Source organism: Meles meles, chromosome 9 (assembly GCF_922984935.1).
Source record: "Meles meles chromosome 9, mMelMel3.1 paternal haplotype, whole genome shotgun sequence".
In the NCBI taxonomy this organism is placed as follows: domain Eukaryota; kingdom Metazoa; phylum Chordata; class Mammalia; order Carnivora; family Mustelidae; genus Meles; species Meles meles.
Genome location: NC_060074.1, coordinates 63,570,194 through 63,598,144, shown reverse-complemented (window position 1 = coordinate 63,598,144; position 27,951 = coordinate 63,570,194). Strand labels below are relative to the sequence as shown.

Genomic DNA, 27,951 nt, shown 5'->3' with positions numbered 1-27,951 from the left:
ATAGTGTAATAACATTCATGGCAGAGAGGTGCCCCATCATAGGGTTCCCCAGACTTTGGAAGTGACTTACTGTACGTGTGGCTTCTTGGTCCAACAGGCAATTGCAATTGCAGCAGCTGAGTACACAAGTATTGGGAGAAGCAGAATGATGGGCTTCTCTGAGAGTTCCTCCGAAACATCCAAACTGAGCTCTAAAAGTGCTAAAGAAAGAAGAAACAGAAGAAAGAAAAGGAATCAAAAGAAGCTTTCCAGTGGGGAAGAAAAGGGAGACAATGAGAAGTTGTCCAAATCGGAATCAGAGGAGAGCATCAGGAGACAAAGTTTCCACCTTGGTGTTGAAGGTCATAGACGAGCACGTGAAAAGAGACTGACTACCCCAAATCAGGTACACTTGCACCTATCAAATGCATCTCACCAGGGGTAGGATTACAGAGCAAAATGTTTTATTTTGAAGTACAGGATCTCGGGAAAAGAGAGTGAGTGATTGCATCGGTATGTTTTTAGGAAAAACGTATTGATCGTTGGACATTTATGGAAAGAATGTAGATGTCCATAGTCTTCCATTGAAGTCTGACCATTTTTGAAGGAGCTTATAGTTTCAGCATTGTCCTAAGATCTTCTCTGATAAACAAATTTTTGAAACAAAGTATTCATGAGAACTGTTGTAGAAATGAAAAAATTATTTATTTACACTATATATTTTACATTTTTATCTAGTCTGTATTTCATAATGCCTCATTGGTTAAAAACTAATCTTAGATTAGTTTCTCTACTTTTCTTTACCACCATTACTTACAGTGGTGAAGTCACCCACGCTGGAAAAGTTTGGAGACACTTTGATGGCTTCCACTCCCAACTACTTCAGCTACTAACATCTAGTAGCACAGTCTTTATTTCTGCTTATGTAAAACTTCTCTTCCCTTTTTTCCTTTTTTTCCATGGAAACCTCCATATCTCAGGTTTCCCTGCCTATGAAACTCCAAGAAGAACAATTGCTTCTTTTATTCTCCTAAACATTTCCCAGTGTTCTATCACACAACCTTCCCCAATCATTTTTCTAAAACAAAGCTGTTCCTTGACTCAACTTTAAGAAGCAAGACAAAACCCCCTAAACCCAACTGTATTGAATAACCATTCTCTACAGGACAAGACCCACATTTTCTCCATGTTGTGGACTGGCTTCCACCTCATTTCCCCCCTTTCTCTGCCTATACATACCCTCAGTCCACCATGATCGTTCACTCTTACCTACATGCCCAGTACCTTTATTACTTAGCACATGGGGTGTTCTCTAAGTGGGCTGATTTTCTTCTTTGCTGTCCTCCTGCTGTAGTAGCATCCATTCTTCATTCATTAGCTTAGATGCTACTCATCTCACACATTTGCCTCTGCCCTCTCCACTTCTCCAGTCTGCTCTTTCGTGCCCCACTCAGAGTTACTATCCTCATTGATGTCTACATTTAAAATTTCGACTACTTAAGTATGTAAGACGCTGCCAGCTAGACACTAAAATAAAAGATAAAGTCCCTCCCTTCGAAGATTTCATAATTTAGCTGGGGAGGCTGAACTTGAATACATGTGATGTCAATAAAAGGAAATAGGACAGGAGCAATCCAGGCCAGTTTTAAGGCAGAGACTTTGTTATACTCACTTTCCGTTATTCAGAGTGCCTGCCACTTTGTCGTTTACATAGGAAGCACTAACGTGTATTGAATTAGGCACTTCCAGAGATCCAGTTTGGTTTATGGACACAGTTTATCCCATCCATAAGTCAAACAGATACAACTTTCCCCCTCTTTGGTGTCAGGCACTCTCTTTCTCAAGTTCTAGGGTTTTATGACTTTGTAAACTCACTGACGCTAAATGGTCTTTCTCAACATACCTTGACTGAGCTTCCAGTATGTACAGTGGAGATGCAAGAAGTGGAAGGCAAGGAAGCATACAGAGTGGTCTTTGGCCTTGAGAAAGTTTCAATTAGTTATAGAACTTAGGGACTGATGTGTGAAAAGCTAAACAACAGATATTAATACCAAATGCTGGGGCACCTGGGTGGCTCAGTCGGTTGGGCATCTGCCTTCAGCTCAGGTCATGATCTCAGGGTCATGGGATCGAGTCCCACATTGGGCTTCCTGTTCAGTGGGGAGTCTGCTTCTCTCTCTGACCCTCTCCCCTTTTGTGCTCTCTCTTTCTCACTCATTCTCTCAAATAAATGAAAAAAATCCTTAAAAAAATGCCAAATACTTTTTTTTTTAATTTTTTATTTCTTTGACAGAGAGAAATCACAACTAGGCAGAGAGGCAGGCAGAGAGAGAGGAGGAAGCAGGCTCCCTGCCAAGCAGAGAGCCCGATGCGGGGCTCGATCCCAGGACCCTGGGACCATGACCTGAGCTGAAGGCAGAGAAAAATGCCAAATACTTTTTATAAGTAATATGTTCTTCGTAGCAAGTTGAATGGGATAGAAACAATGGAGAGGTCACTGTAGACCAGGGTAGGAGACACCTGTGTGGCAATAAATAATTTACCTGGTCCTGAAAGGATGGATTCACCCCATCTTTTCATCCCTGATTTGGAAAAATTTGTCTTGCTGCCCAATTCCTTCATTTTTAAATACGTTCCTTTTAAACCTGAACAGCGCCAGCAGGCCTGAGCCCAGTGATTTCGGTGGCAGCTCTTCTTAGGACCTTCAGCACATAAACATCACCTTTTCTCTTTTCTGCAGTCGCCGCTCAGCATTCGAGGCTCCTTGTTTTCTGGAAGGCGCAGCAGTCGAACAAGCCTTTTCAGTTTCAAAGGTCGAGGGAAAGATATGGGATCCGAGACTGAATTTGCCGATGATGAGCATAGCATTTTCGGAGACAGCGAAAGCAGGCGGGGCTCACTGTTTGTGCCCCACAGAGCTCGGGAGCGGCGCGGCAGCAACATCAGCCAAGCCAGTAGGTCCCCCCCAGTGCTGCCAGTGAAGGGGAAGATGCACAGTGCCGTGGACTGCAACGGTGTGGTCTCCCTGGTGGATGGACCCTCAGCCCTGATGCTCCCCAATGGACAGCTTCTGCCAGAGGTGATAATAGATAAGGCAACTTCTGATGACAGCGTAAGGACGTTTTAAATAGCTCAGGCATGGCTCGGCCCTTATTCTTGCATCAGTCAGTCTCTGCTAGAGGGGCCTTCTCTGGTCCTGTGAATGGCTCTGCATTTTGCAACACTTCTACTGTAGAAATCCACCTTTTTAACTCATTCATGTAATCCTCATCCCATATGCTGTAGATGTCTAATGCAAAGATATTTAAAACTCCATTTTTGAACAAAAAGGAATTTATCTGTTGAAATTCTATTTGACTATTATAAGCCATCCCTTTAGAAAGCAATGTATAAGAGATATATACATCTATATCAGCACAGGAAATGCATGGCTAATGCTGATCTGATTAGTTGGTAATAGGTCCCCTTCCTGTAAGGAAGTTTGGATTAATTGCCACCTCCTGCTATCCTTTTCGAGATACTGTTTATTCCTTGTGCAAGGAATCTTGAGTTTTAAAAATAGTAATAACAACAGCAAGCCTGTCTATAGTATTTACAATGGCCCTACAAGGTGATCTATTATCATCCTTGTTTTCTAAAGGGGGAAACCAAGGCCAGAAGAACTAGAGCAGCTTGTGCTCTTAACCTACCACACTTTTGCTCTTTCTGTAGTGTGTGGTAGGCTTCTTAACTTGGAAATAATTTAAAATAGTTATGCTTTTTCCCCCACACATAAACGAAAATTACTGTTTTTGTTAAAAAAAAAAATCCTCTTTTGTCTGAAGTCTATAAATAAGAATGTAATATCCAAACTCCATACATTAATACAAACACATACACATAATAGCAAAAACAAAACAGCTGGTCCAAAGCAACAATTTCAAGAGTTTAGGAGTAATTGAGTGGTTAGGGAAAAAAGTCCGATTAGGCTTGAAAGAACTTCCAGTTTCTGGAGTTCCTAGGTTACCTCTTTAGATCACTCACCGAGTTATATTGCATGACTAAATATCAGCAGGGGTTTTGACTAACCTAATAACCTTTGAACTCACGCTACTTATTCATACATTCATATTTTCAGACAATACGGTATTTTTGGTGAGAATAAAGTTCCATCAAAGTCATGGCCACAAACATTTCACTTAGAATGAATGCATGTGCTTTTAGGTAACGTGTGACCTCTGTGCTTGCATGATACAGCTTGGACCTTTCTGCCAAGATATTTTTCGTTATCAAGAGAGCATGTTAAATTTCTATGGAATCATATCTTTGCTGTGTTTTTCTTTTCAACTATGTATTCCCTGTGCAATACATAACTTATATCAAATTTGGGTCTTGTTTCATATCTTTTAATAAAATATTTTTATTGAAGACTTTACTTTTACCATAAGAAAAATCAGTATTACCATAAATCATGAAACAAACTACAAAACTAGAGGAGTTAGTAGATACTCTAGGATTCAACAGAAATGCAATGAACATAATAGTGTGGCAAAACGTACAGTTTAGATGAAAAAATTGCATGACAAATAATATGACCTTGACAACTAACGCATGTGAACGTGAAAAAGAATTTGTTATTCCTGTTTGACTTGGAGAAAAATTGCCTTTTCTGGAAAGTCAGTAAATTAGAGATTGGAGCTAATAGCCACCTACAGATATGTGTGCATGTATGTCTGTGCATACATACATACAGACAGACACACGTGCCTGTATTTATGCCTGTGTGTCCATGTTTTGATATACATACATATATAACTGTATCTAAACAACTATACAACTTTAAAACTATAGAACTATATTTATATGGTTGTAGGGTGGTGTGTGTGTATTTTTCTACATACACACAGACCACACAGAGCATACCTAAGCAGACATGTATGTGATACATACAGAGTTGTATACTTGTTTGTGTGTATATGTGTGTGAGTGGTGTGTGTGTGTGTGTGTATTATTGGCCTGCACTGAACAGTGTAGTGTTTTAACTTTGAAATACTTGCCAAGGTTTAAAAACAAGACAGTTTCACATAAAAATGAGTGTACGTGGTAAGACTGAGCTCATAGTCCTGCATGGCAACAATCCTTTAGAGCGGAATAGTGGTCACCTCTTTTAGGTGGTGCTTACATTCTCCATTTTGCTACAGTTCCCATCAGTCTCCATTGTCCTTTTCAAATGGAGTCATTTATCATCATACACTCAGAGCAATTCATGAGGCAACCCTTAGCATCACTGCCGTTAATGCTGTTACCTCAGCAAAGAATACTTACAGAAATTTATCAGAGAATACCGAGGTTCTGCCCCTTGAACACACACCACTGCAACACAAGTCTAGCTGTTTTCATGTAAGATTCTTACATGGTAAAACGATCTAAATAAATTCAAGACTCAGAAAGATAGATGATGAAAGTGATTGTAACAATAAAAGCGACTTGTTTTATTTTTTATTTTCCTAAGCATTAATTCTTTTAATCCTCAAAGCAAGAATATGAGACAAGTAGTATGATTATCTCCATTCTATCAGTGATGGAACTGAGACAGGAGTTAAGTAACTCTCCAATGATAACATGCTCTGTAAGTACTAGAGCTATGATTCCAACCCAGCAAGCTAGTCTCTACCTTAATTTAATCACCACAGCTACCTAAGCAAGATTTTATTCTATGCCTATAATTTATTAGAGTTCTATTCTTAAAACTTTAATTCATCATCTTTTTTCTTTCAGGGTACAACCAATCAAACACACAAGAAAAGACGTTCCAGTTCTTATCTTCTTTCTGAAGATATGTTGAATGATCCCAATCTGAGACAAAGAGCAATGAGTAGAGTAAGCATATTAACAAACACTGTAGAAGGTACGTAATAATACCCTCTTACCCATACAGATTTTTATTATTATTTTTTATTTATTTATTTTTTAAAGATTCTTATTTATTTATCTGACAGAGAGAGATCACAAGTAGGCAGAGAGGCAGGCAGAGAGAGCGAGAGGGAAGCAGGCTCCCTTCAGAGCAGAGAGCCGGACGCGGGACTCAATCCCAGGACCCTGAGATCATGACCCGAGCCGAAGGCAGCGGTCCAAACCACTGAGCCACCCAGGCGCCCACCCATACAGATTTTTAAACAGAATTTAGATAAATCCTGGTCAGCCTTAAATAGGTATATGAAGTTCTTAGAAAGAATTCAAAGAATAAAAATTTGTTATAAACAATAGTAAAGATAACCAATGGATACTAATGGAATGGCCTTTATGTGCTCAAAAAAATTCATAAAGTGTTTTGTGATTAGAGACATTAGGCGATAGGACCTCTCAAAGATAAATAACTTAATGGTAATTAATGAAATCAAGGTTAACCTGAGGCTGGGTGGTTCTCACTATATAGTCTTAGAAACTTAAAATAGTCTCTCTGAATTTATCTCTCTCTAATATGTAAAAAATAATACATACTTCTAGATGTCTATAATTGCTTTCCCTGAGCTTGTTAAGTAAAATTATAAAATGTGATGTAACATCTGTTCAGAATATGATGAAAAAGTACTAGAGAAAGCAATTTAGAGAACACAATGGGAATAATAGTGGTTAGACCCTGAGATACATTGAGAAGAGAATTAAGGGTGGCAACTCTTAAAATGTACTGGCTCCCGGGGCGCCTGGGTGGCTCAGTGGATTAAGCCGCTGCCTTCCACTCAGGTCATGATCTCGGGATCCTGGGATCGAGCCCCGCATCGGGCTCTCTGCTCCGCAGGGAGCCTGCTTCCTCCTCTCTCTCTGCCTGCCTCTCTGCCTAGTTGTGATCTTCTCTCTGTCAAATAAATAAATAAAATCTTTAAAAAAAAAAAAATGTACTGGCTCCCACTTTCCCCCTACAATATGCCCCAGGTCCCACCTTATCCACTGGTAGCCAGCTCATACCCACACATACCATGTTGGCCTCAGACAAAGCTTCCACCTACGTCCTAAACTTAATGGTGAGAGATAAAAGGGCTCATGGTATGACATATCTATTGAATGCGTCACTCCATAAACTATTTCTAGTCTCTTGGTTCTGAGATTGCTTTCACTATGAAAGGATATATATTGGTGGAAAATATGTATTTCTCCATGAAGAAAAATGTAGGTTCTCCTGTTTCCCATCACATGTTAAGTGAATGTTTCTCTGGGAGTTGCCCAGGTCTGCTTTGAGTCATTAATTTCACTGCCTTCCCCCTAACTTATGCTTGCGCTAGTAAATGAACATTGTGATATAAGATTTTTATGTAATGTGCCATGCTTATATAGAAGAAGTACTGTCAAATTTGCAAAATCTAAACAGAAAACTTGTTTCAGTGTTCACATATACTGCTGATTTGTACTGTACATAGTTAGGAATAAAATAAATAAATGATTGGCTTCATATTCTCTGTTGTTTTTTTTCCCCCAGAACTTGAAGAGTCCAGACAAAAATGTCCACCCTGGTGGTACCGATTTGCACACACATTCTTGATCTGGAATTGTTCTCCCTACTGGATAAAATTCAAAAAGCTTGTCTATTTTATTGTAATGGATCCTTTTGTAGATCTTGCTATTACCATTTGCATAGTTTTAAATACAATGTTTATGGCTATGGAGCATCACCCAATGACTGAAGAATTCAAAGATGTACTCGCTGTGGGAAATTTGGTGAGTTTCTCAGTGCATGTTATGTACCCATAGTTCTTCTCTGTGGTTGTCATTATTGTCACTTCTTCTTTTTCAGGCAGATGGACATGTAGCTCTATAGTTATCCGTATCCAGAATTCACAATATGAATCATTGTACAGACTCAAGTTTCTGGTGATGCTACTTTTTAAAAGATTTTATTTATTTATTTGACAGACAGAGATCACAAGTAGGCAGAGAGGCAGGCAGAGAGAGAGGAAAGGAAGCAGGCTCCCCGCTGAGCAGAGAGCCCGATGCGGGGCTCGATCCCAGGACCCTGGGATCATGACCTGAGTTGAAGGCAGAGGCTTTTTATTTCACCCACTGAGCCACCCAGGCACCCCCTGGTGATGCTATTTTAAAAAACTTTGCAGAAGTATAGAGGTCTATAACAATACTATTTCCAACAGGGCCACTGTCTTGGGAGTTGGTAGTGTGTTGTTTTGTTTTGTTTTGTTTTCAGCTGGCATGTCTCTTTGAAGCAACACTCTGCAAGTTTGATACTTTCTTACTCATTTTATAACTACATGGCGGCTGCCTTATGAGTACATTCTCCACATATTTTCAAAAAAATTATGGATGGTTTGTTTGTTGTTTTTTTTTTTTTTTAAAGATTTTATTTATTTATTTGACAGAGAGAGATCACAAGTAGGCAGAGAGGCAGGCAGAGAGAGAGAGAGGGAAGCAGGCTCGCTGCTGAGCAGAGAGCCCGATGCGGAACTCGATCCCAGGACCCTGAGATCATGACCTGAGCCGAAGGCAGCGGCTTAACCCACTGAGCCACCCAGGCGCCCGGATGGTTTGTTTTGACATACAAATGAAGTGTCTGGGCCTTTGAAGTCTCAAAGTCCTGGATTTGAATTCTGATTCTGCCTCTTATCGGTTGTATGACCTTTAGCAAATATATTAATCTCAATAATCTTTAATTTTCTCATGTATAAAATAATCATAATACCTTGTTTGTAATATAATAAAAATAATGCATTATTTATAATATAAATATAACACTTCATTTATCATATTGTTGAGAGGATTAAATATTTTCTACTTATTAGTCTGGCATGTCATAAGGCATTAGCAAACCTATTGTTACTGTTATTATTGTCATCATCATGCTTTAAATCAATTAGCAGAAACACTTCAAAGTATAAGGATAGAAGGAACATTCCTCAACTTCATAAAATCTATCTATGAAAAACCCACAGCGAATATCCATCCTCAATGGGGAAAAGCTGACAGCCTTCCCTTTGAGATCAGGAATACGACAAGGATGTCCACTCTCACCACTCTTGTTCAACATAGTATTAGAAGTCCTAGCAACAACAATCAGATTGTCAAGGAAGAAGTCAAACTCTCTCTCTTCGCAGATGACATGACTCTTTATATGGAAAGCCCAAAAGACCCCACCCCCACACTACTAGAACACATACAGCAATTCAGTAATGTGGCAGGATACAAAATCAATGTACAGAAATCAGTTGCTTTCTTGCACACTAACAATGAAAATACAGAAAGGGAAATTAGAGAATCGATTCCATTTACTATAGCACCAAGAAGTGGAAGATACTTGGGACTAAACGTAACTAAAGAAGTAAAGGATCTGTACTCAAGGAACTACAGAACACTCCAGAAAGAAATGGAAGAAGACGCCGAAAGAAGCCTTAAGAATAAGGATACCAAGGGGTGCCTGGGTGGCTCAGTCGATGAAGCATCTGCCTTCAGCTCAGGTCATGATCCCAAGGTCCTGGGATCAAGCCCCACATCAGGCTTCCTGCTCAGTGGAGAGCCTGCTACTTCCTCTCCCTATGCTTGCCACTCTGCCTACCTGTCCTCTCTCTTGATCTGTCAAATAAATTAAAACAAAATAAAAAAACATTTAAGAATAAGGGCACCAAGATACCAAAACAGGAGGAATGGACACAGAAGACACAAGGACACTCAAGAAGGGATCTGTAGGCTTCAAGAAGATAGAGGATCCTACTAGGAAAATAGGTGCCAGAGTGATCTCTTAAATGTGCAGTCCCCGCTGGTCACATTTTGGCCTAATTAATGCCTTAGGGCAAATGGCAAGTGTTAGTTTCTGAGAATCCGTGTGAAGCAAGCTGAAGTTCTATTTCATGGCCAAAGGGTCCTAGCCATGGCCAAAGGGTCCTAGTTTCTGACCCTTCATAAGTTGTGAATAACTCTGGATATCTTTGTGAATGTTTGTATAAGATAATTTTAGTTTTGCCTCGAACCCAAAACAATTGATCTTCGAAGTCAAAGAGTTTGTTTCTGAGTCAGTCTTATCTCCCATGTATTTTCAGTTAAGATGTATGTACTGCACGTGCCCTCTGAGGTAGAGTTCTTCTTTCCTTCTGTTTCTCTTTGAAAAAGACAGGACTAGAAGGGGGATGGGTATTAAAGAGGGCACTTGTTGTGATGAGCACTGATGTTGTATGTAATCTGAATGCTACTCTAGAAAGCAATATTATACTATAATGCTACTAAAAAAATTTAAATTAAGAAAAAAGACAGGGGACGCCTGGGTGGCTCAGTGGATTAAGCCTCTGCCTTCGGCTCGGGTCATGATCTCGGGGTCCTGGGATCGAGCCCCGCGTCGGGCTCTCTGCTCCGCAGGGAGCCTGCTTCCTCCTCTCTCTCTGCCTACCTCTCTGCCTACTTGTGATTTCTCTCTCTGTCATATAAATAAAATAAAATCTTTAAAAAAAAAAAAAAAGAGGGGCGCCTGGGTGGCTCAGTGGTTTAAGCCTCTGCCTTCGGCTTAGGTCATGATCTCAGGGTCCTGGGATCGAGCCCCACATCGGGCTCTCTGCTCAGTGGGGAGCCTGTTTCTCCCTCTCTCTCTGCCTGCCTCTCTGCCTACTTGTGATCTCTGTCTGTCAAATAAAAAACAAAAAACAAAAAACAAAAAAAAAAACCATGTTTAAAAAAAAAAAGAAAAAAGACAGGACTATCTAGTTCCTAATTGTTGGTGGAAGAACAGATCATGAAGATTAGTACCTTCTTGTTGAGCTGACTGCATCACTGTGAAGCTCAAAAGAATTATCGTGTTTCTTATCTCTTGCCACAACCCTAAGTGTGGGTACTCCCTGCTTGTCTTCTTGATGCTGCATTTTTTTTTTTTTTTTTTAAATCTTTTTTTTTTTTTCCCTTTTTATTTATTTTTTTTTCAGCGTAACAGTATTCATTCTTTTTGCACAACACCCAGTGCTCCATGCAAAACGTGCCCTCCCCATCACCCACCACCTGTTCCCCCAACCTCCCACCCCTGACCCTTCAAAACCCTCAGGTTGTTTTTCAGAGTCCATAGTCTCTTATGGTTCGCCTCCCCTCCCCAATGTCCATAGCCCACTCCCCCTCTCCCAATCCCACCTCCCCCCAGCAACCCCCAGTTTGTTTTGTGAGATTAAGAGTCATTTATGGTTTGTCTCCCTCCCAATCCCATCTTGTTTCATTTATTCTTCTCCTATCCCCCTACCCCCCCCCATGTTGCTTCTCCATGTCCTCATATCAGGGAGATCATATGATAGTTGTCTTTCTCCGATTGACTTATTTCACTAAGCATGATACGCTCTAGTTCCATCCACGTCGTCGCAAATGGCAAGATTTCATTTCTTTTGATGGCTGCATAGTATTCCATTGTGTATATATACCACATCTTCTTGATCCATTCATCTGTTGATGGACATCTAGGTTCTTTCCATAGTCTGGCTATTGTAGACATTGCTGCTATAAACATTCGGGTACACGTGCCCCTTCCGATCACTATGTTTGTATCTTTAGGGTAAATACCCAGTAGTGCAATTGCTGGGTCATAGGGTAGTTCTATTTTCAACATTTTGAGGAACCTCCATGCTGTTTTCCAGAGTGGTTGCACCAGCTTGCATTCCCACCAACAGTGGAGGAGGGTTCCCCTTTCTCCACATCCTCTCCAGCATCTGTCATTTCCTGACTTGTTAATTTTAGCCATTCTGACTGGTGTGAGGTGATATCTCATTGTGGTTTTGATTTGTATTTCCCTGATGCCGAGTGACGTGGAGCACTTTTTCATGTGTCTGTTGGCCATCTGGATGTCTTCTTTGCAGAAATGTCTGTTCATGTCCTCTGCCCATTTCTTGATTGGATTGTTTGTTCTTTGGGTGTTGAGTTTGCTAAGTTCCTTATAGATTTTGGATACTAGCCCTTTATCTGATATGTCGTTTGCAAATATCTTCTCCCATTCTGTCAGCTGTCTTTTGGTTTTGTTAACTGTTTCCTTTGCTGTGCAAAAGCTTTTGATCTTGATGAAATCCCAATAGTTCATTTTCGCCCTTGCTTCCCTTGCCTTTGCCGTTGTTCCTAGGAAGATGTTGCTGCGGCTGAGGTCGAAGAGGTTGCTGCCTGCGTTCTCCTCAAGGATTTTGATGGATTCCTTTCTCACATTGAGGTCCTTCATCCATTTGGAGTCTATTTTCGTGTGTGGTGTAAGGAAGTGGTCCAATTTCATTTTTCTGCATGTGGCTGTCCAATTTTCCCAGCACCATTTATTGAAGAGGATGCTGCATTATTTTTAAATTGACTCAGCACTTACAGACTTCATTTCCCTTTGAGCCTTCTTTGGTCAGCTTCTCTGAGATAAATCAAACCTGAATGATTCATAAACAAGTCCTTCACTCTTGTCTTTTTAAGTCAGTCCTTTAATAACAATGTCATGAATTAATGATGTTTTGTGATGCACTTTTGTGTCAAAGCTTTGGAAGTCTTGCTTTACCTCCCACTGTGTCAGTTAACTACTTTCTCCTCTTCTACTGAAAAATCTTGAAAGAGTGAGTCAACATATTCTCTATTACACTAAGAGTAGTCAGACCAGACAAAAAGACTAGATCAAAATTTCAGTATCAATCTATATTTCCTTTTCATTTTCTTCCAGAATAACTATTGACCCACTTTTTTTTTTTTTTTTTGGGCAAAAAGTGACTGTGTTAATTATCATGGTTCTATTTATGTGACTTTTTAAAAAAGGTTTATTTATTTGAAAGAGAGGGAACATGAATGGGAGGGGCAAAGGGAGAAGGAGAATCTCAAGCAGACTCCACACTGAGCACAGATCCCGACTCGGAGCTTGATCTCACAACCATGAGATGACCACCTAAGCCAAAACCAAGAGTTGTACACTTAACCAGTTCTGCCACCCAGGTGCCCCTATTTATGTGGAATTTTAATATGCTCTTCTAAAATGCTGCCTAAAGATGAAGAGAGTGGACAGGAAATTTAGAGCTTTTTAAACCTGTAGTGCTTATATTATAGCTAGAAATAGTGTCACCAGGTTTATGGGATTAAATGAGATAATAACATACAATTACAGAAGATCTCGTGCATTGCCTGAAGCACAGTGATGCTAAACAAATAGTCATAATCATCACTACTTTGATTCTATACTTCTAGTAATACCAGAAAAAAAACAAACAAAAACATTGTATTTCTCCTTTAGGTCTTCACTGGGATCTTTGCAGCTGAAATGGTTTTAAAACTAATTGCCATGGATCCATATGAGTATTTCCAAATAGGATGGAACATTTTTGACAGCCTTATTGTGACATTAAGTTTAGTGGAGCTTTTCCTAGCAGATGTGGAAGGACTGTCAGTTCTGCGATCATTCAGACTGGTAAATATAGACCAACTTACCATATATAAAGGGGTGTTTCTAAGGCTTTGCATTACTATTTAAGTCTTTTGGAGATTTGAATCAAAAGACAAGATTAAGGATTAGTATCTAGGATGATCAATTTCATTCCATCACGAAAGTTCTTAAAGAGTTCAAAAATCACATGACTTTTTATCTTAACATCTTGAAGAAATGGTCAGTCATAATTGAATTAATTTTAGGGTCTCAAAGACATATTCAGTTGTATATACAAGTCTGATGTAAGTGGGTAAAAGAAAATATTTCTTTGTCAGTCGGCCATAATTTATTTCACAGTAAGAAGCTTATGGTTTACAGAATTTCAATTCATATAATATGTTCATTACTTTGTAGGTTTGATAACTAAAGATCAAATTATTGTCCCCAAAATGGTGGTTGTCTGATGTAAAAAATATAAAAATGTAAAGACTTAGAGCATCTTTCTCTAACATGTTGGCCTCTAGCCTATGTCAGCATGAAAAAGTAGATAAAACTATCAGAATATATTCAAATTTTAAAATTTAAAGTACTAGGAAATAGAATTAAGGATAAATTATCAATTCTAAGCAAATAATATCTGAAACCATAAATCATTATAGTAATCCTGAACTTCCTTCAAAAATACGTGTGGTAACTATATTGTGGCAAGTATAACAAAATAAGAGGAAAATTGAAAATAGCTGATAGGGAAAAAGTAGAAATAATCAATTTTAGCTAGGTAATAATGATAATAATTTAGAATTTAAAATTTGGAACAAAACTCAACATTAGAAACATTGAACATTTTTCGTAATAATTAACATTAGCCTTTGTGTTTCCTTTCAGCTTCGAGTTTTCAAACTGGCAAAGTCTTGGCCAACACTGAATATGCTGATAAAGATCATCGGCAACTCAGTGGGGGCTCTGGGTAACCTCACCTTGGTGTTGGCCATCATCGTCTTTATTTTTGCCGTGGTTGGCATGCAGCTCTTTGGTAAGAACTACAAAGAATGTGTCTGCAAGATCAATGAAGACTGTACACTCCCACGCTGGCACATGAATGACTTCTTCCACTCCTTCCTGATTGTGTTCCGCGTGCTGTGTGGAGAGTGGATAGAAACCATGTGGGACTGTATGGAGGTTGCTGGTCAAGCCATGTGCCTTATTGTGTACATGATGGTCATGGTCATTGGAAACCTAGTGGTACGTAATCAGAGGTTCGCACATAGAAAATTCTGCAGAGAAAGTTGTTATATGATGATAAGACCAGTTATTTTATAATTTTAGGGTTAATTACACATAAAACTATTAATGGTAATAGAATATTGGTCATTTTAATATGGGAAAGTATTATTTCAATTTCCCTGACAGATAACCTTTATTTATATTTTTCACAATGATTGTATTATTTTACTGATTTTATTTTTTCAAAGATTTATTTAGTTATTTGAGAGAGGGAGTGTGCATATGTAGAGGGAAGGGCAGAGCGAGAGAATCTTCAAGCAGATTCTGCTGAGCACAGAGTCTGATGCAGGGCTCCATCTCACAACCCATGAGATCATGACCAGAACCAAAACCAAGAGTCAGACAACTAACAGAGCCACTCAGGTGCCCTTCACAACATTTATTTTAATGGAAAGTTTTCTACTTTATTCTCTCATTTTGATAATGATGTCATATGAATTAATCTGTGGTTTTCCTGTCTCTTAAAAGTCCATTTGAATATCAAGTTATACTAGTAAATAGAATATGATTAAGTTAACAATAAAAAATGAAGTTATAATGGAACAAAGCAACTGAAAGGACTGATCCCATTACACTATAGTCATATATAATAAAACTAGCAACCATACCAAGGATCAGGAAACTATGGCTCATGTGCCAAATCTAGCATACTGCCTGTTTTTGTATGGCCTTGCAAGCTTGGAATGTTTGTTTTTATATTTTTTTCCAATGGTTAAAAAACAAAAGGAAAGATAATATTTCATGACACATGGAAATTATATGAAATGTAAATTTCAGGAACTGTAAGCAAAATTTTGTGAGAACATGGACATGCTAATTCATTTATATAATTTTCTATGTCTGTTTTACTCTGCTATGGCAGAGTTGAGTAGTTGCATAGAGATTCTATATCCCACAAAGGTCAAAATATTTTTTATCTCACCCTTTACCAAAAAAGATTTGCCCACCACTGCTCTAAAGATTTTCTTTCACAAATGATCTTCTTCTCCACTTGTGTTTGCTTGGCTTATACTCCTTCTCTGTTTCTTCTTCTTTTACCTGCCCATTGGTAAAAACTTTCAAGCTTACAAATGAGAAAATTGGGATCGATGCTCTTCCATGACTCACTCGCTTCAGTTTTCAAAGCCGCCATATTGACTTGGTTTAGTTTGCCACCTGGCATCAGACTCCTCATTAGGGATTCCAGGATGTAGGGTATAGTAACAACTGTATGGTTAATGCTTTGACTTTCCACTGGCTTGAAAATAAGTTGCTAATTTTTTCTTGTCCTTGAAGCCCCCATTTCAAAAGTAATTCAGAATCTATGACAGAAACCTACATTCATCAAATCACATATGAAATGGTACTGTTTTGTGCCATTAAATGGCTAGACATATACAGAGTAAATTATGCAATCCAAATTACAGACCATTACTGCACAACATATAGACACCATGAGTTAGAATTCTGTAATTATTGATCCTCCGCTAGTTGTAGTAATAAATATACTAGTTTTATACAGGCTTATAAATCCCTTCCAACATGAAATAAAATGCATATGCTCCATCTGGTTCTTCTTCTGAACTTAACATTTGTATTCATAAGCTCCTATAGTGTGATTTGTTTGTATACTTCTTACAAAATTTTGACATAAAAATATTGAAATGTAGCCTTTATAAGATTTAAGATGTCAAAACTTACTGTATCAAAGCCAGTAGTCACAACTGATTTAAATCTTTAGTATTCACTCAGGCATGGATGGAGTGAGGAGGATTCCTTGGGCACTCTCGAATTATTCATTCAATATTTTTATTACTTACGCTGTGAAAGGAACTATATTTGGGTAGTGCAGGGTGATTAAAAATATATACCTATGAATTAGTCCTTGTCTTCAAGGTAATTACAATCTATTGACACGAAATTATCAGATAAAGAAGTGGTAGGTGTTGGCAGTGAGGGAAAAATAAATGCTCCTGATACATTGGAAGAAAAGAGAGAAGTTCTGAACAGTGAGTCAGAGAAGAATTTTGAAGTGGGTCTTTGAATGATATGTAAAATAATATTTAAGCGTGAACCACAGGTGTGAGAGTAATGGCTTACTTTGAAAAGCAATATGAATTTTAGTTAAAAATAGATGGGATATCTTAGTGCATGTTTAATCCATATGGAACTGGTAATAACTACTCATGATCATATTTATTCGTTATTTACTAGTGATAATGAAAGATAAGAGAAGTGTAATTCACAAAATAGATAACCAACTCTTGGTTAAGGAATTACCAATGATACAGAATTAGAATCTAAAAAGAAAAACAATAGATTATGTTTCTGATACAGTCCTCTGTGTATTAGAGTTATATGCTAAGCAGATCTCTCTTTTTTTCTCACTTATTCCTTAGTTCATTTTACTACCAACTAGTTAAAATTAGTTAAAAACAATAAGAAAGAACATTAATCAGAATGGTGTTGAATCAGATATATATTTTATTAATATTTCTTTCTCCACTTAAGCTGATAATGGATGTGTAATATAGAATGGACTTCATTTTCATTGTGATATGAGTAGTTTTGATAGAATAGTAGAGTCCTGTTACGATTTTTGATGGAATAGAAGTCGTTGTTATTATCCTTCATGAAGATATAACAGACAGGAACACATTATTGAAACATGTGAAATCTTATAAAAGCCAAACTCATAGAAACAGACACTACAGTGGTGATTGCTAGGGCCTGCGAGGTGGGGGAAATAGGACATGGTGGTCAAAATTCAAAATTCCAGCTATAAGGTAAATAACTTCTAGGAATCTAATTTACAGCATTGTGATTACAGTTAATAATACTGAATTATATACTTGAAAGTTGCTAAGAGAATAGATCTTAAATATTCTCACTGCAAAAAAATGATAATTCTTTGACACAATGGAGGTTTCCTTAACACTCTGGTGGTAGTCATTTTGCAGTGTATAAATATGTCAAGTCAACATGTTGTACATTTTAACCTTACACAATGTTATATAACAACTATATCTCAATAAATGTGGAAAAAATAAAGTTAATTACAAATTTGAAAAGAAAAAAAAGGAAGGCTATTAACACTTGCATTGATTAGGGAGACTAAAGCTATAGAATGAGCCCTTGGCTTCTCATCAACATTCCTATTAAAACATACACACAAATAAACATGTATCTCATAATGAAATATATTTTCTCATTGGCCGTAAAGACCAAAATGAAAGTAAACTCTTTCAGAATTTCTTCAGAATTTATCACAGTTGTTTTCTGTGACTTCCTCTTCTTGCTCCCCCTCAGACTCTTCTCTTAAACATATTAACATAGACATTTTTAACCTGTGTTCTTCTACTTAGAGCTCTGCAGATTTGTTTTAGGTGGGACCCAAATTCAGGCATGAGTCCCTTCTTTTCAGTTTGGCCTAATTTTGATTATTTTTATGAGGTAGATGGTTTTGCCCTTGAAGAGACCTATATGAAAGGGTATTTCAATTACCTTTTTGTTTCCTATCTAAAATAATATTTACACATAATTTAAATAAAATTTAAATACTTTCAACTCTCTGTGAGGTTTTGGTTTTTGTTTTGGTTTTGTTTTGTTTTTTTTTTTTTTTTTTACAATGTTGAGTCTGCCTGGACCCCTCCCTCAGGGAGGAAAAACAGAAATGGTTTTGCACACAAACACGATTTTTGTTGTCCTGCGTTCTTTTATTATTTCTTCTAGGGCCAAATGATTGGCATGAGGCCAATCACTCATAATGCCATTATCTCATTTGAATTGGGTTCAGTGGGCAGGTCCCTTTCTATGCTTTAAAAGCCTCATTAAGTTGCAAGCTGGCACAATTCTTGGACAAAATATTTTAGTACAGGAGCTTTGCAAGTATTGTATGTTCCATTTGTTGCAAAAAACTGACATGTATCTTCTGGGAAAAGCAAACACAGAGCTTGGCATAGGTTACTTCAGCACAAGAGACACTCCTCACAATTTTCTTGTTCTACTTTTTTTCATAGGTGACAAATATTAACTACAGGTAAACATTAGGTAGACTTTTTATTCCCATAAAAGGGAATTTGGCCAGAGATGAACTTAAGAATGACATAACAATAATGGGAAGAGAGCATTCTCTTTGTCCCCATGCTAAGTCCTTCATGGGAATGGCTGACCTCTGCTTCCCAGAGTTCCCGGGATTCAGGATACGATGGACAAGACAGTAGAGGAGTCTAGCCTCTCCCCTATCACATGTTCTCTCTGTGTGAAGAAGTGCAGGGATCTTTAATGCTGGTTTGGATTTTGGCCTGTATTTCAATGTGCTTATTTTCTCTTTTATTTCCTGTCTCCCTATTTCTCCATATCCCATCCGCATCCTGATGTAGGTCCTCAATCTATTTCTGGCTTTATTATTGAGCTCATTTAGCTCAGACAATCTTACAGCAATTGAAGAAGATACTGATGCAAACAACCTCCAGATTGCAGTGGCCAGAATTACAAAGGGAATAAATTATGTGAAACAAACCTTACGTGAATTTATTCTCAAAGCATTTTCCAAAAAACCAAAGGTTTCCAAAGACACAAGAAGAGCAGAAGATCAAAATAGTAAGAAGGAAAACTATATATCTAACCGCACACTTGCTGAAATGAACAAAGATCACAATTTCCACAAAGAAAAAGACCAGATCAGTGGTTTTGGAAGCAGCGTGGACAAATATTTGATGGAAGAAAGTGATTGTCAATCATTTATTCATAATCCCAGCCTGACTGTGACAGTGCCCATTGCACCCGGGGAATCTGATTTGGAAAATATGAATACCGAGGAACTTAGCAGTGATTCAGAGAGTGAATACAGCAAAGGGGTAAGATTTTTCATACACATTGTTTCCTATTATTAATTAGTGTGAAATGAAATGAAATTTTAAATTTTTGCTGTGATAAGTTCTTTCTAATGTTGCAGACTGTTGGGTAGTTTCTTGTGTTTGTGAGTTTATACAGCAGCTTGCTGAAGATTCATCTGGTGAGGTTTTACTTACTGGTTTTTAATAATTGATGCAATCATACTTAGCTAGATTTGAAAGCACCAGGTACTTTAAGTCTTCCCTTCCCTCATCCACTTTTGCTATCAGTTGTAAAATCATATACAGTTTCCTGTCTGTTGAATCCACTGCTCCTTCTCATCACCTTTGTTTGCCTTTGCACTCACTACTTCTTGCCTAAACCATACCAAATAGTGTCTCAACCGGTGTCTCTGCCTCCATTTTCCATCTACTCCAGATCACTAGTTGGATTAATTTTACCCAGGTTCAATCCTGATCACATCACTCCTTTGAAGTATGTTTGGTCCCCCAAGTCTCCAGAATTACAGACTGTAGATAAACTCTTCACACCATGGCCCCATCCAGCTGACCAGCTGTGTCATCCAGTGCTTGCCTGGTTTCCTTCTGGACCACAAACACTCACATTGTGCATCACTCTGCTTGGGATTTCCTTCCCCAGTCAAAATCCTATATACATCCTTTAAGACATTCCTCATGTGTAAAATTATTTGGCCTTACATTACAGGGTTGGGTAATAAGGTTACATGAGTTAACATGGGCAAAATGCTTAGAACACTACTCGGAGTGCTCAAAAATGGTAGCTATTGCATTCTTCTTAATTCCTCTATAAAGAGATAGGAGCTTTCCTCAGTTTGAATCCTGCCCGATTTTATGACTTTTCCTGGATTTATTGTTTAACTTTATATTCTATTACTTTTTTTGGAGAAATTATTGTATGTATCACAGGTTGCTCTAAACTCATTGAGAACAGGAATCTTTTATCAAAAAATTTATATCCTCTTTCTCACATCTGGTTGTGTATATATTCAAAGTAGCAGTTTTTTACTGTTTTTATTAATTGAACTGTGTTTTTATTAATATGGAATAGAATAAGCGTGAGTTTTAAGACAAAGCATTTTTATGGTATCTCTTCAAAGTTTGAAGATATCCCTTAAAAATAGTACTCCTTTCTTTCAGTCACCTTTGGAAGTATTTGAGAGGCATTTATCACATGCCTTCTATCTGCTTATCCCTATACTAAGACCTGCCCTCCATGAATTTCCAGTGCATTTTGGCATAAAGATACATACGTGTGTGTGTGTGTGTGTGTGTGTGTGTGTGTGTGTGTGTGTCTGTGTGTGTGTGTCTGTGTATGTGTTTGCCTCCTAGCCATATGACCAGTGCTGCATGCATAGTAAGTGCTCAATACTTACTGAGTGAATACATTATTATATAAATTAAGACCGTGTATTTCTAAGTAGCCAAAGAAATTCTTTCCAAGATGACAAAGTAAGGACTGACATTTTAATTTCTTTTTTTATTTTTTATTATAAAACCTTTACACAGAAGAGGTACTGCTTGTTTCAGCTTGAAGGTAGAAAATCAGATTTCACACACCACTTTTCAGGAAGTGATCTGAGTCCAGTCACATGTGGAAAGGGAAACTAGTTCTATTACTCATTTCTCTGCTCATGAAGATCACAGCTGAAAAACTACAATTGCTTGGTAGACTTTCTGAATACGTTTGGGATTCCAGGTGTTAGGACAGTTGTTAGCTGGCAGAGTTTCCCAAGCACTTCTTTAAATCTTAATATTTGAAAGAATCATTTCTTACCTGGTCATTTTTCCTTTGCCCAAAGGTGGCTGACCTTAAATGGAGGTCCTCTGTGGCAGACAAAAGATTTACTCTTGCTCTGTTAATTATGACATTTTGAAGGGAATCTCATAGATCTGCCCATTTAGCACCTCGTTTTCTAAAAAGCTCAATAAGAGGAAGTGACTGTATCCACAGTTATAAACCTAGTTCAAAGGCAAAGCCATGACAAGAGCCCCAGTCTTGTGATTCATAGATCAGTCCTATTTCTCTCTTCTTTGCCCTGTCTTTGTCCATTTCAGGGATAAAACACACATCCCTCTTGGGTTAATGAGGCATGCTTCTGAAAAATTTACCTACCTTGTAGCACCCAGAGGAGGTTTGTGATGTCATAGTGGCCAGCTGTGTTTTTTTATAATTAGTGATTTAGTTTATAAACTGTTTCATTACTGAAATAGACTATTTTTTTGGTTTTGAATTCAAGTTTTTGTTTACATTGTAGTTAGTTAACATATATGGCAAAATTGGTTTCAGGGATAGTGCCCTCCTTAATCCCCGTCATCCATTTAGCCCATCCCCTCCCCACCTTTCTCCATCAACCCTTACTTTGTTCTCTATAGTTAAAAGTCTCTTATGGTTTGCTTCCTTCTTTCTCTTTCTTTTTTCCTCCTTTCCCTTTGTTCATCTGTTTTGTTTCTTAAATTCCACATATGAGTGAAATCATCTGGTATTTATCATTCATTCACTGACTTATTTCACTTAGCATAATACACTCTAGCTCCATCCGTGTGGTTGCAAATGGCAAGATTTCATTCTTTTGTTGGCTGAGTAATATCGCATTGTATGTATACCACATCCTTCTTATCCATTCATCAGTCAATGGATATTTGGGCTCTTTCCATAATTTGGCTATTGTTGATAATGTTGCTATAACCATCCATAAAGTTACTCTTTCATCCATCCCATAAACCCTTCCTAAAAAGCATGAAATTTAGTGCCCTTAAACTGTGTTATCTAAGGATCATTTGGTAGTAATATTCTAATATTCTTGATTGTCATTTTTATATTTATAGTTATAGCTACATGAGAAAAAATGTATACTTTTTCTATTTCATATCTGTGGTTTATATGGTATAATACACAGGAGCTTGGGGCTACCTCATAGCTTGTAATAAAGAATATGTAAGCTAATTGCTTTAAGTCATTTAGCACCATATTTGAGTTGGTAAGCCTAAAACAATGCCAGCTATTGTGTTTATTATTGAACTCATCGTCATTATCAGCTAAAAGTATGGATTTAAAATTGTGGACTTGGAATGTTTGCCCTTCATCATAAAAAAATTTCCTATGACATATCTCACAGTGTGAGTATATTCAAACCCACTTTGCTATTCTGGACTTGAGAAATAACAAAAGTATAAGATCTATAGGAAATTCATTGGGTACCTTAAAGGTAATAGTATCTTCAGCTGTGAAACCCTGTGTTAAAGTCTTTTGTCCAGCTGCTTGAGATTTAAATGTTTCTCATTATGACTTGGTTTTGGTTTTGTTTTTCCATTTGAACTACTAAAAAAAAAAAAAAAAATGCAGATTTTCTTTACCGAAAGTGCTTCTACTATCCTTCATGCTAACCTCCCTCCTCTAGCCCCCTAATCTTCAGCTCCCACTTGACCTCCCAAATTTTTTAACTACTTATTCCCTCCTTTCCAACTTTCTAATTTTTCATGCCTAAGGTATCTTTGAAAGAGTAATTGCCATGTTCTTGATGAAATTTGCCCAACGGACAAATCTCGATTACCCAATACAAAGTAATGCCTGATTCAATACATTTGGGTTATTTAAGTCTTAAGCACTTCCTTGGGATATGTTTAAGAATAGAAGCCTCTGGAAATAGAATATTTGCCTTTAATTATAGCTTTGGTATTTACTAACTCTATGGTCTTTAGCAATCTACGTTCTTTTCTGATGTTGTTTTTTAGTTTCTGTATAAGCAAAAGAGAATTATAATGAAGAGTAAATGAGGTGGGTAAATAATTAGATATGTCTTTTGGAAAGTAAGTGCCTGATTAACAGTTATTAACAGTTATTATGGGTATGGGATTGAGTGACCACATATACAGTGTAAAGTTAAAGTCAAGAGAAGTAGTATGATGTAGATCAGTGGTTCACAATTTTAGTGTGTGAAATACAAGGGAAACTTGTTCCAAACACCAGATCTGGGCTGTATCCTTTGAACTCTTTCTGCCTACGTCTGGAAGCAACTTTAGAATCCTTATCAGTGGTGCTCCCATTGGCCACTGTGATAGATTGAGTTCTCATGGGAAATGAACCTAAATTCATCCCTAGCATGTTTTTTTTTTTTTAATATTTTATTTATTTGACAGAGAGAAATCACAACTACGCAGAGAGGCAGGCAGAGAGAGAGGAGGAAGCAGGCTCCCTGCAGAGCAGAGAGCCCCATGTGAGGCTCGATCCCAGGACCCTGGGATCATGACCTGAGCTGAAGGCAGAGGCTTTAACCCACTGAGCCACCCAGGCACCCCATCCCTAGCATGTTTTGACCCAGGTTTCTGAGATGTCATTTTCTTTATTCAGGGACTAAAGATATTTCCCCCTTTGCCTGTTGAATCTGCATTTTGAACAGAAGGAAACAACACCTTTAACCTTTGATGCCCCCCCACAATAAAACAAAACAAAACAAAAAACTTCTCTTTTATGGCCTAGCATCCCGTTTTCCCATTATATTTGACAGAGACTTTTTCATCTTCTAATATCAGATCTCATATTGACAAGTACCCTTGTCCTGATACACACTCCAGAATGAAGTAAAAATATTTTGTAATAAAACACCTTACCAGAAGATGACCAAAGAGATGAATTTAAATAAAGTGTTCAGTAAAATATCTTAAATAGTTCTAAGGAAATAATTGGCAATAGACATCAGCATTTCTCTCAAGTTGGAGTTTGTCTCAGAATTGAGTAAGACATATTGTTATCTTCCATGGACCCATGAAAATAGGACTTGTCCTTATTTCTCAGAATGCAGACACTGAACTAATGGCCCCTCTCAAAGTCAGCCTCCTCCTGAGGCGCACTGCGGTCCTCTAAGCATGTGGCAAACATTAGCAGCACACTGCACAGATTTTTGCCATTAGCAGTGAAGTGCTTCCTGATTATGAGCCTCAAATGAAGCATGAAATGAACCCATTCATTCAATAAATATGTATTGAGCTCTGCTATGCTCCAGGCACTAAGAGTTGCTGAGGGAAAAAAAAAAATTCACCCACCTGCAATGATTTAATGTGATTGGCATATGACTTAACTAAATTTTTAAGTGTAGTGTTTTTTTAATTGTGCCAAGTGTCAAAATTTAAAGCTCTAAAAAACTAAATTAATAGCTAATTTTTTTTAATGGAGAGGTCTTTCTTAGATCAGAGTCATTCTCTTTGTTTTCTATTGCTACAGACTGCTTCCTTCTCTGCTCTAAAGATGAAGAAAAGAAGCAGCTTATAGAATTGTAAAATGGACTTTGGAAGTGTATGCAAATTTCAGAGGAAAACATTAATCCAAATTTATTTCTCCTAATATTTAAAAACAAAAACAACCTCATGTGATTTTAAAGTAGTACAGACTCTTAGGGCTTTCAGAGAAGCTCCTTTCTTCACTGTGAATCTAATCCCCAAGTACTTTTTTACTGTTCTTTTGACAAATGTATCTACTTATCAAGGCTGCTTAAGTGAATTTGCTCCTATTGTGTACTCAGCAGAGAGGAAACATTCTTTGTAAACATTTCCTCCTAGAGAGATGCCCCATTCATTCCTCCTCAAGCCAAAGGCAGATACTTAGCTTTACCTAGTTGTTCTTTGGTGTTTTAAAACATTGTATCAAAGTTGTGATGGAACTAGCTGAGGTCCTCAGAGAAAAGAGGTCATTGAAATATTCAAATTTTACATAATCAAACTACTCTCCATCAAGAGAACATCATTTAAAACACTGCAAACACATTTATACAAAACTTCATATTCCATAAGGAGCCAAATTCCAAATAAGCCCCTCATTAACTTTGATCATTGGGGGGGAAATTGCAAAGGAATACATTAGAGAACATTTTTTGTGAACCATTGCTATTCATTTGTTGAACTCACATTTACTGAGCTTCTTCTTGTTACCATACTCCTGCTAGACATTAGGAAGACACATCATTAATGCATTCATTTCTTCAGTAAAGGTAGGCTATAGGTCTTTGTGTTTGGCACGGTTTTAAGTGATAAGGAGTAAAGCAAGTTTCCTACCTTTGAGGAGAAACACGTAGAGAAACCAGAAATTATAATTAAACATACAAAAGAGAATTAAAACAGGGTTTGGTTTTAGGACAAAACATTCACACAGAATAGAGGAGAGTATAACTAATCTTAAAAATAAATTGGAATACTTCACAGAGGAAATGGCATTTGAAGGAGGTTTTATAGTGAAAAGATAAATTCTTTCTTCAGAGTAGGTGAAAGAACTTTCTGACAGAGGTGAAGAACCCTTTTGGGAGATACAGATTGACTCATAACATTAGGTTTTATCTTAGAAGACTGGATAGGTATCAATGCTATTAAAAAATATGTAGGAGGAGGAGAAAATTTAGGAGGTAGAGTATATTCAGAGTTTAATTTGGGGACATCTTAATTGTGAGCTACTTGCCAGATAGCCAAGTGATGCCAAACAGTATGTGTTTGGAAACTTAGGTTCCAAGGAAAGAGGACAAGTCAGAGTTGTAGACAGGTTGGAATTTTATGTGTTCAGTTATGTTAACCATAGGATATACAGAGAGTCAGCCGGAGGTCAGGTTCTGTGGGAAACCAGCTCTGAGAGAGAAATAGGTGTGTAAGAGATTTACTGGGGAGTATTCTCAGGAGCAACACCTAACACCTGTAAGAAATGAGGGAAGCAAGATGACTGGGCACAGGGAGAAATGAAATGTTATGTGTTTTCAGCAAATGCCTCTGCTGATCCTATGGGCATCTCCAATAGGTACTAGGGTGACCCTATAGAGTAGTCCTAATTGAAGCAAAGGAGTCAGGCCTTTTACCCTCCCACCAATGAGTCATTAGATGCAGGTTCCCTCTCCACCCTCCCAGGGGAGGAGATGTAACTGTTGGATGAAGCAGCTCTCTTCTGCATGATAATTCCCATGCAGGGACTCAGTTATGAGCCTTCAGCCCCCAACACTCCCAGTAGCTGGAGGGATGAGAGGCTTGCCTGAAGCAGAGGATGGGCGCAGCTCACCATAGCACCCACTACACTACAAGGACCACGAAAGTAAGAGGACAAGTGAGCAACTCAACACTTGAGATGTGGACCCAAAAGAAGAACGCACCAGAGAAACCAAGGGGAAATTGTACCTATTTGCTATTTTCATTTACATTGTATAACTTTCCTATGACAACTAGGAGAATGGATATTATTCATCTATATTTACAGATAACTAAAACACTGAAAAATTAAGAAATAATGCTGATTAGTCACTGATGTTTCCGGGGGTCTCTTTAAAGTTTGAACCCCGGGGCGCCTGGGTGGCTCAGTGGGTTAAAGCCTCTGCCTTCGGCTCAGGTCATGATCCCAGGGTCCTGGGATCGAGCCCCACATCTGGCTCTCTGCTCCTCTGAGAGCCTGCTTCCTCCTCTCTCTCTGCCTGCCTCACTGCCTACCTGTGATCTGTCTCTCTCTCTGTCAAATAAATAAACAAATAAAATCTTTAAAGTTTGAACCCCAAGTTTTAACCACCATATTACATACCATAGAAAGGCCAGACATTAGTAGGAATATAATTATTTTCTGTTTTGCACTGTAATGTTGCAATTAAGGATCAAAATTTCTGGTATAGTGGTGTTGTACATATGCTGGTTCATATTTGGCTTCTGATTCTCTTTAATGCTGATTTATTAAGTTATAGTCTACCTCAATAAAGTAACTAGAGCAAAGCACGTTCCATGACCAAATAATAAACCAGCCCATTGAGGATGCATTGAGTAAGACTCTGTCAGCCTGAGGGCATGTGGGAGGAGGTGAGGCTTGAGCCAGACCCTGAAGGATGGTGATCATTTCATTGAGGGGATGTAATGGAGAAGGGAATCCTAGGCAGAGGAACAGACATTCATGTTGCTTACCTGACTCACCGATTCATTAGTCCATCTACCCATTCATCTGTTCAGTATTCAGTCTTTTCAATTTTAAAAGCCATTATCTTTGGAGAAAATTAAACATGTTTACTTGTTATGAAATATACTCCTTTTATTGATTTAATAAAAAATTGTTTAAATATTTGTAGTCATCAAGGTTAAATATGTTACGTCTTTTTAGTATGTGGTGGTTTTAATTATGTTGTTACTTGGTCTCCCTTTAGATTTTTTTATGAAGTTTTTCCCTGAAACAGGTAGTTATTATGTTCACCAAGAAAGCAGTTTTGATTTCTTCTTATCATTGCATTTAAGAAAATAAAATAATCTCTTCCAGAATTGCATTTGGTTTAGCAAGATTTAGGCATTAGTTACAATTACAGGATTTTATAATTATAATTATAAGATACATTAATTATACAATTAAGCTGGTGTTTGATCCTATTTTTATGCAGATCCTTAAAAACACAAAACAAAACAGAAGACTCCCATAGAATTTTACTAAACCATTTCTTTTTTGCAGATTGGTTTCAAAATATTTGAAAAATCATCTTTACTGGATTTCTTTATGTGTCTGAAAATAATGAAATTTTGATCTGA

The 27,951-nt window shown here is 37.7% G+C and overlaps 1 protein-coding gene and 1 long non-coding RNA gene across 2 annotated transcripts in view; one reads left to right on the top strand and one right to left on the bottom strand.

Moving 5' to 3' along the window:
• LOC123950559 overlaps positions 1–27,951 on the bottom strand; it is a 134,213-nt gene that overhangs the window by 2,938 nt on the left and 103,324 nt on the right. The window contains exon 3 of the long non-coding RNA XR_006820251.1: positions 71–200. This is a non-coding gene — a long non-coding RNA (uncharacterized LOC123950559). The remainder of the gene's footprint in view (positions 1–70; positions 201–27,951) is intronic.
• SCN9A (sodium voltage-gated channel alpha subunit 9) overlaps positions 1–27,951 on the top strand; it is a 184,724-nt gene that overhangs the window by 101,124 nt on the left and 55,649 nt on the right. The window contains exons 11-17 of the mRNA XM_046018497.1: positions 98–385; positions 2,720–3,091; positions 5,737–5,866; positions 7,433–7,671; positions 13,163–13,336; positions 14,180–14,536; positions 18,940–19,416. Of these exons, the coding sequence (XP_045874453.1) occupies positions 98–385; positions 2,720–3,091; positions 5,737–5,866; positions 7,433–7,671; positions 13,163–13,336; positions 14,180–14,536; positions 18,940–19,416 (2,037 nt within the window). The remainder of the gene's footprint in view (positions 1–97; positions 386–2,719; positions 3,092–5,736; positions 5,867–7,432; positions 7,672–13,162; positions 13,337–14,179; positions 14,537–18,939; positions 19,417–27,951) is intronic.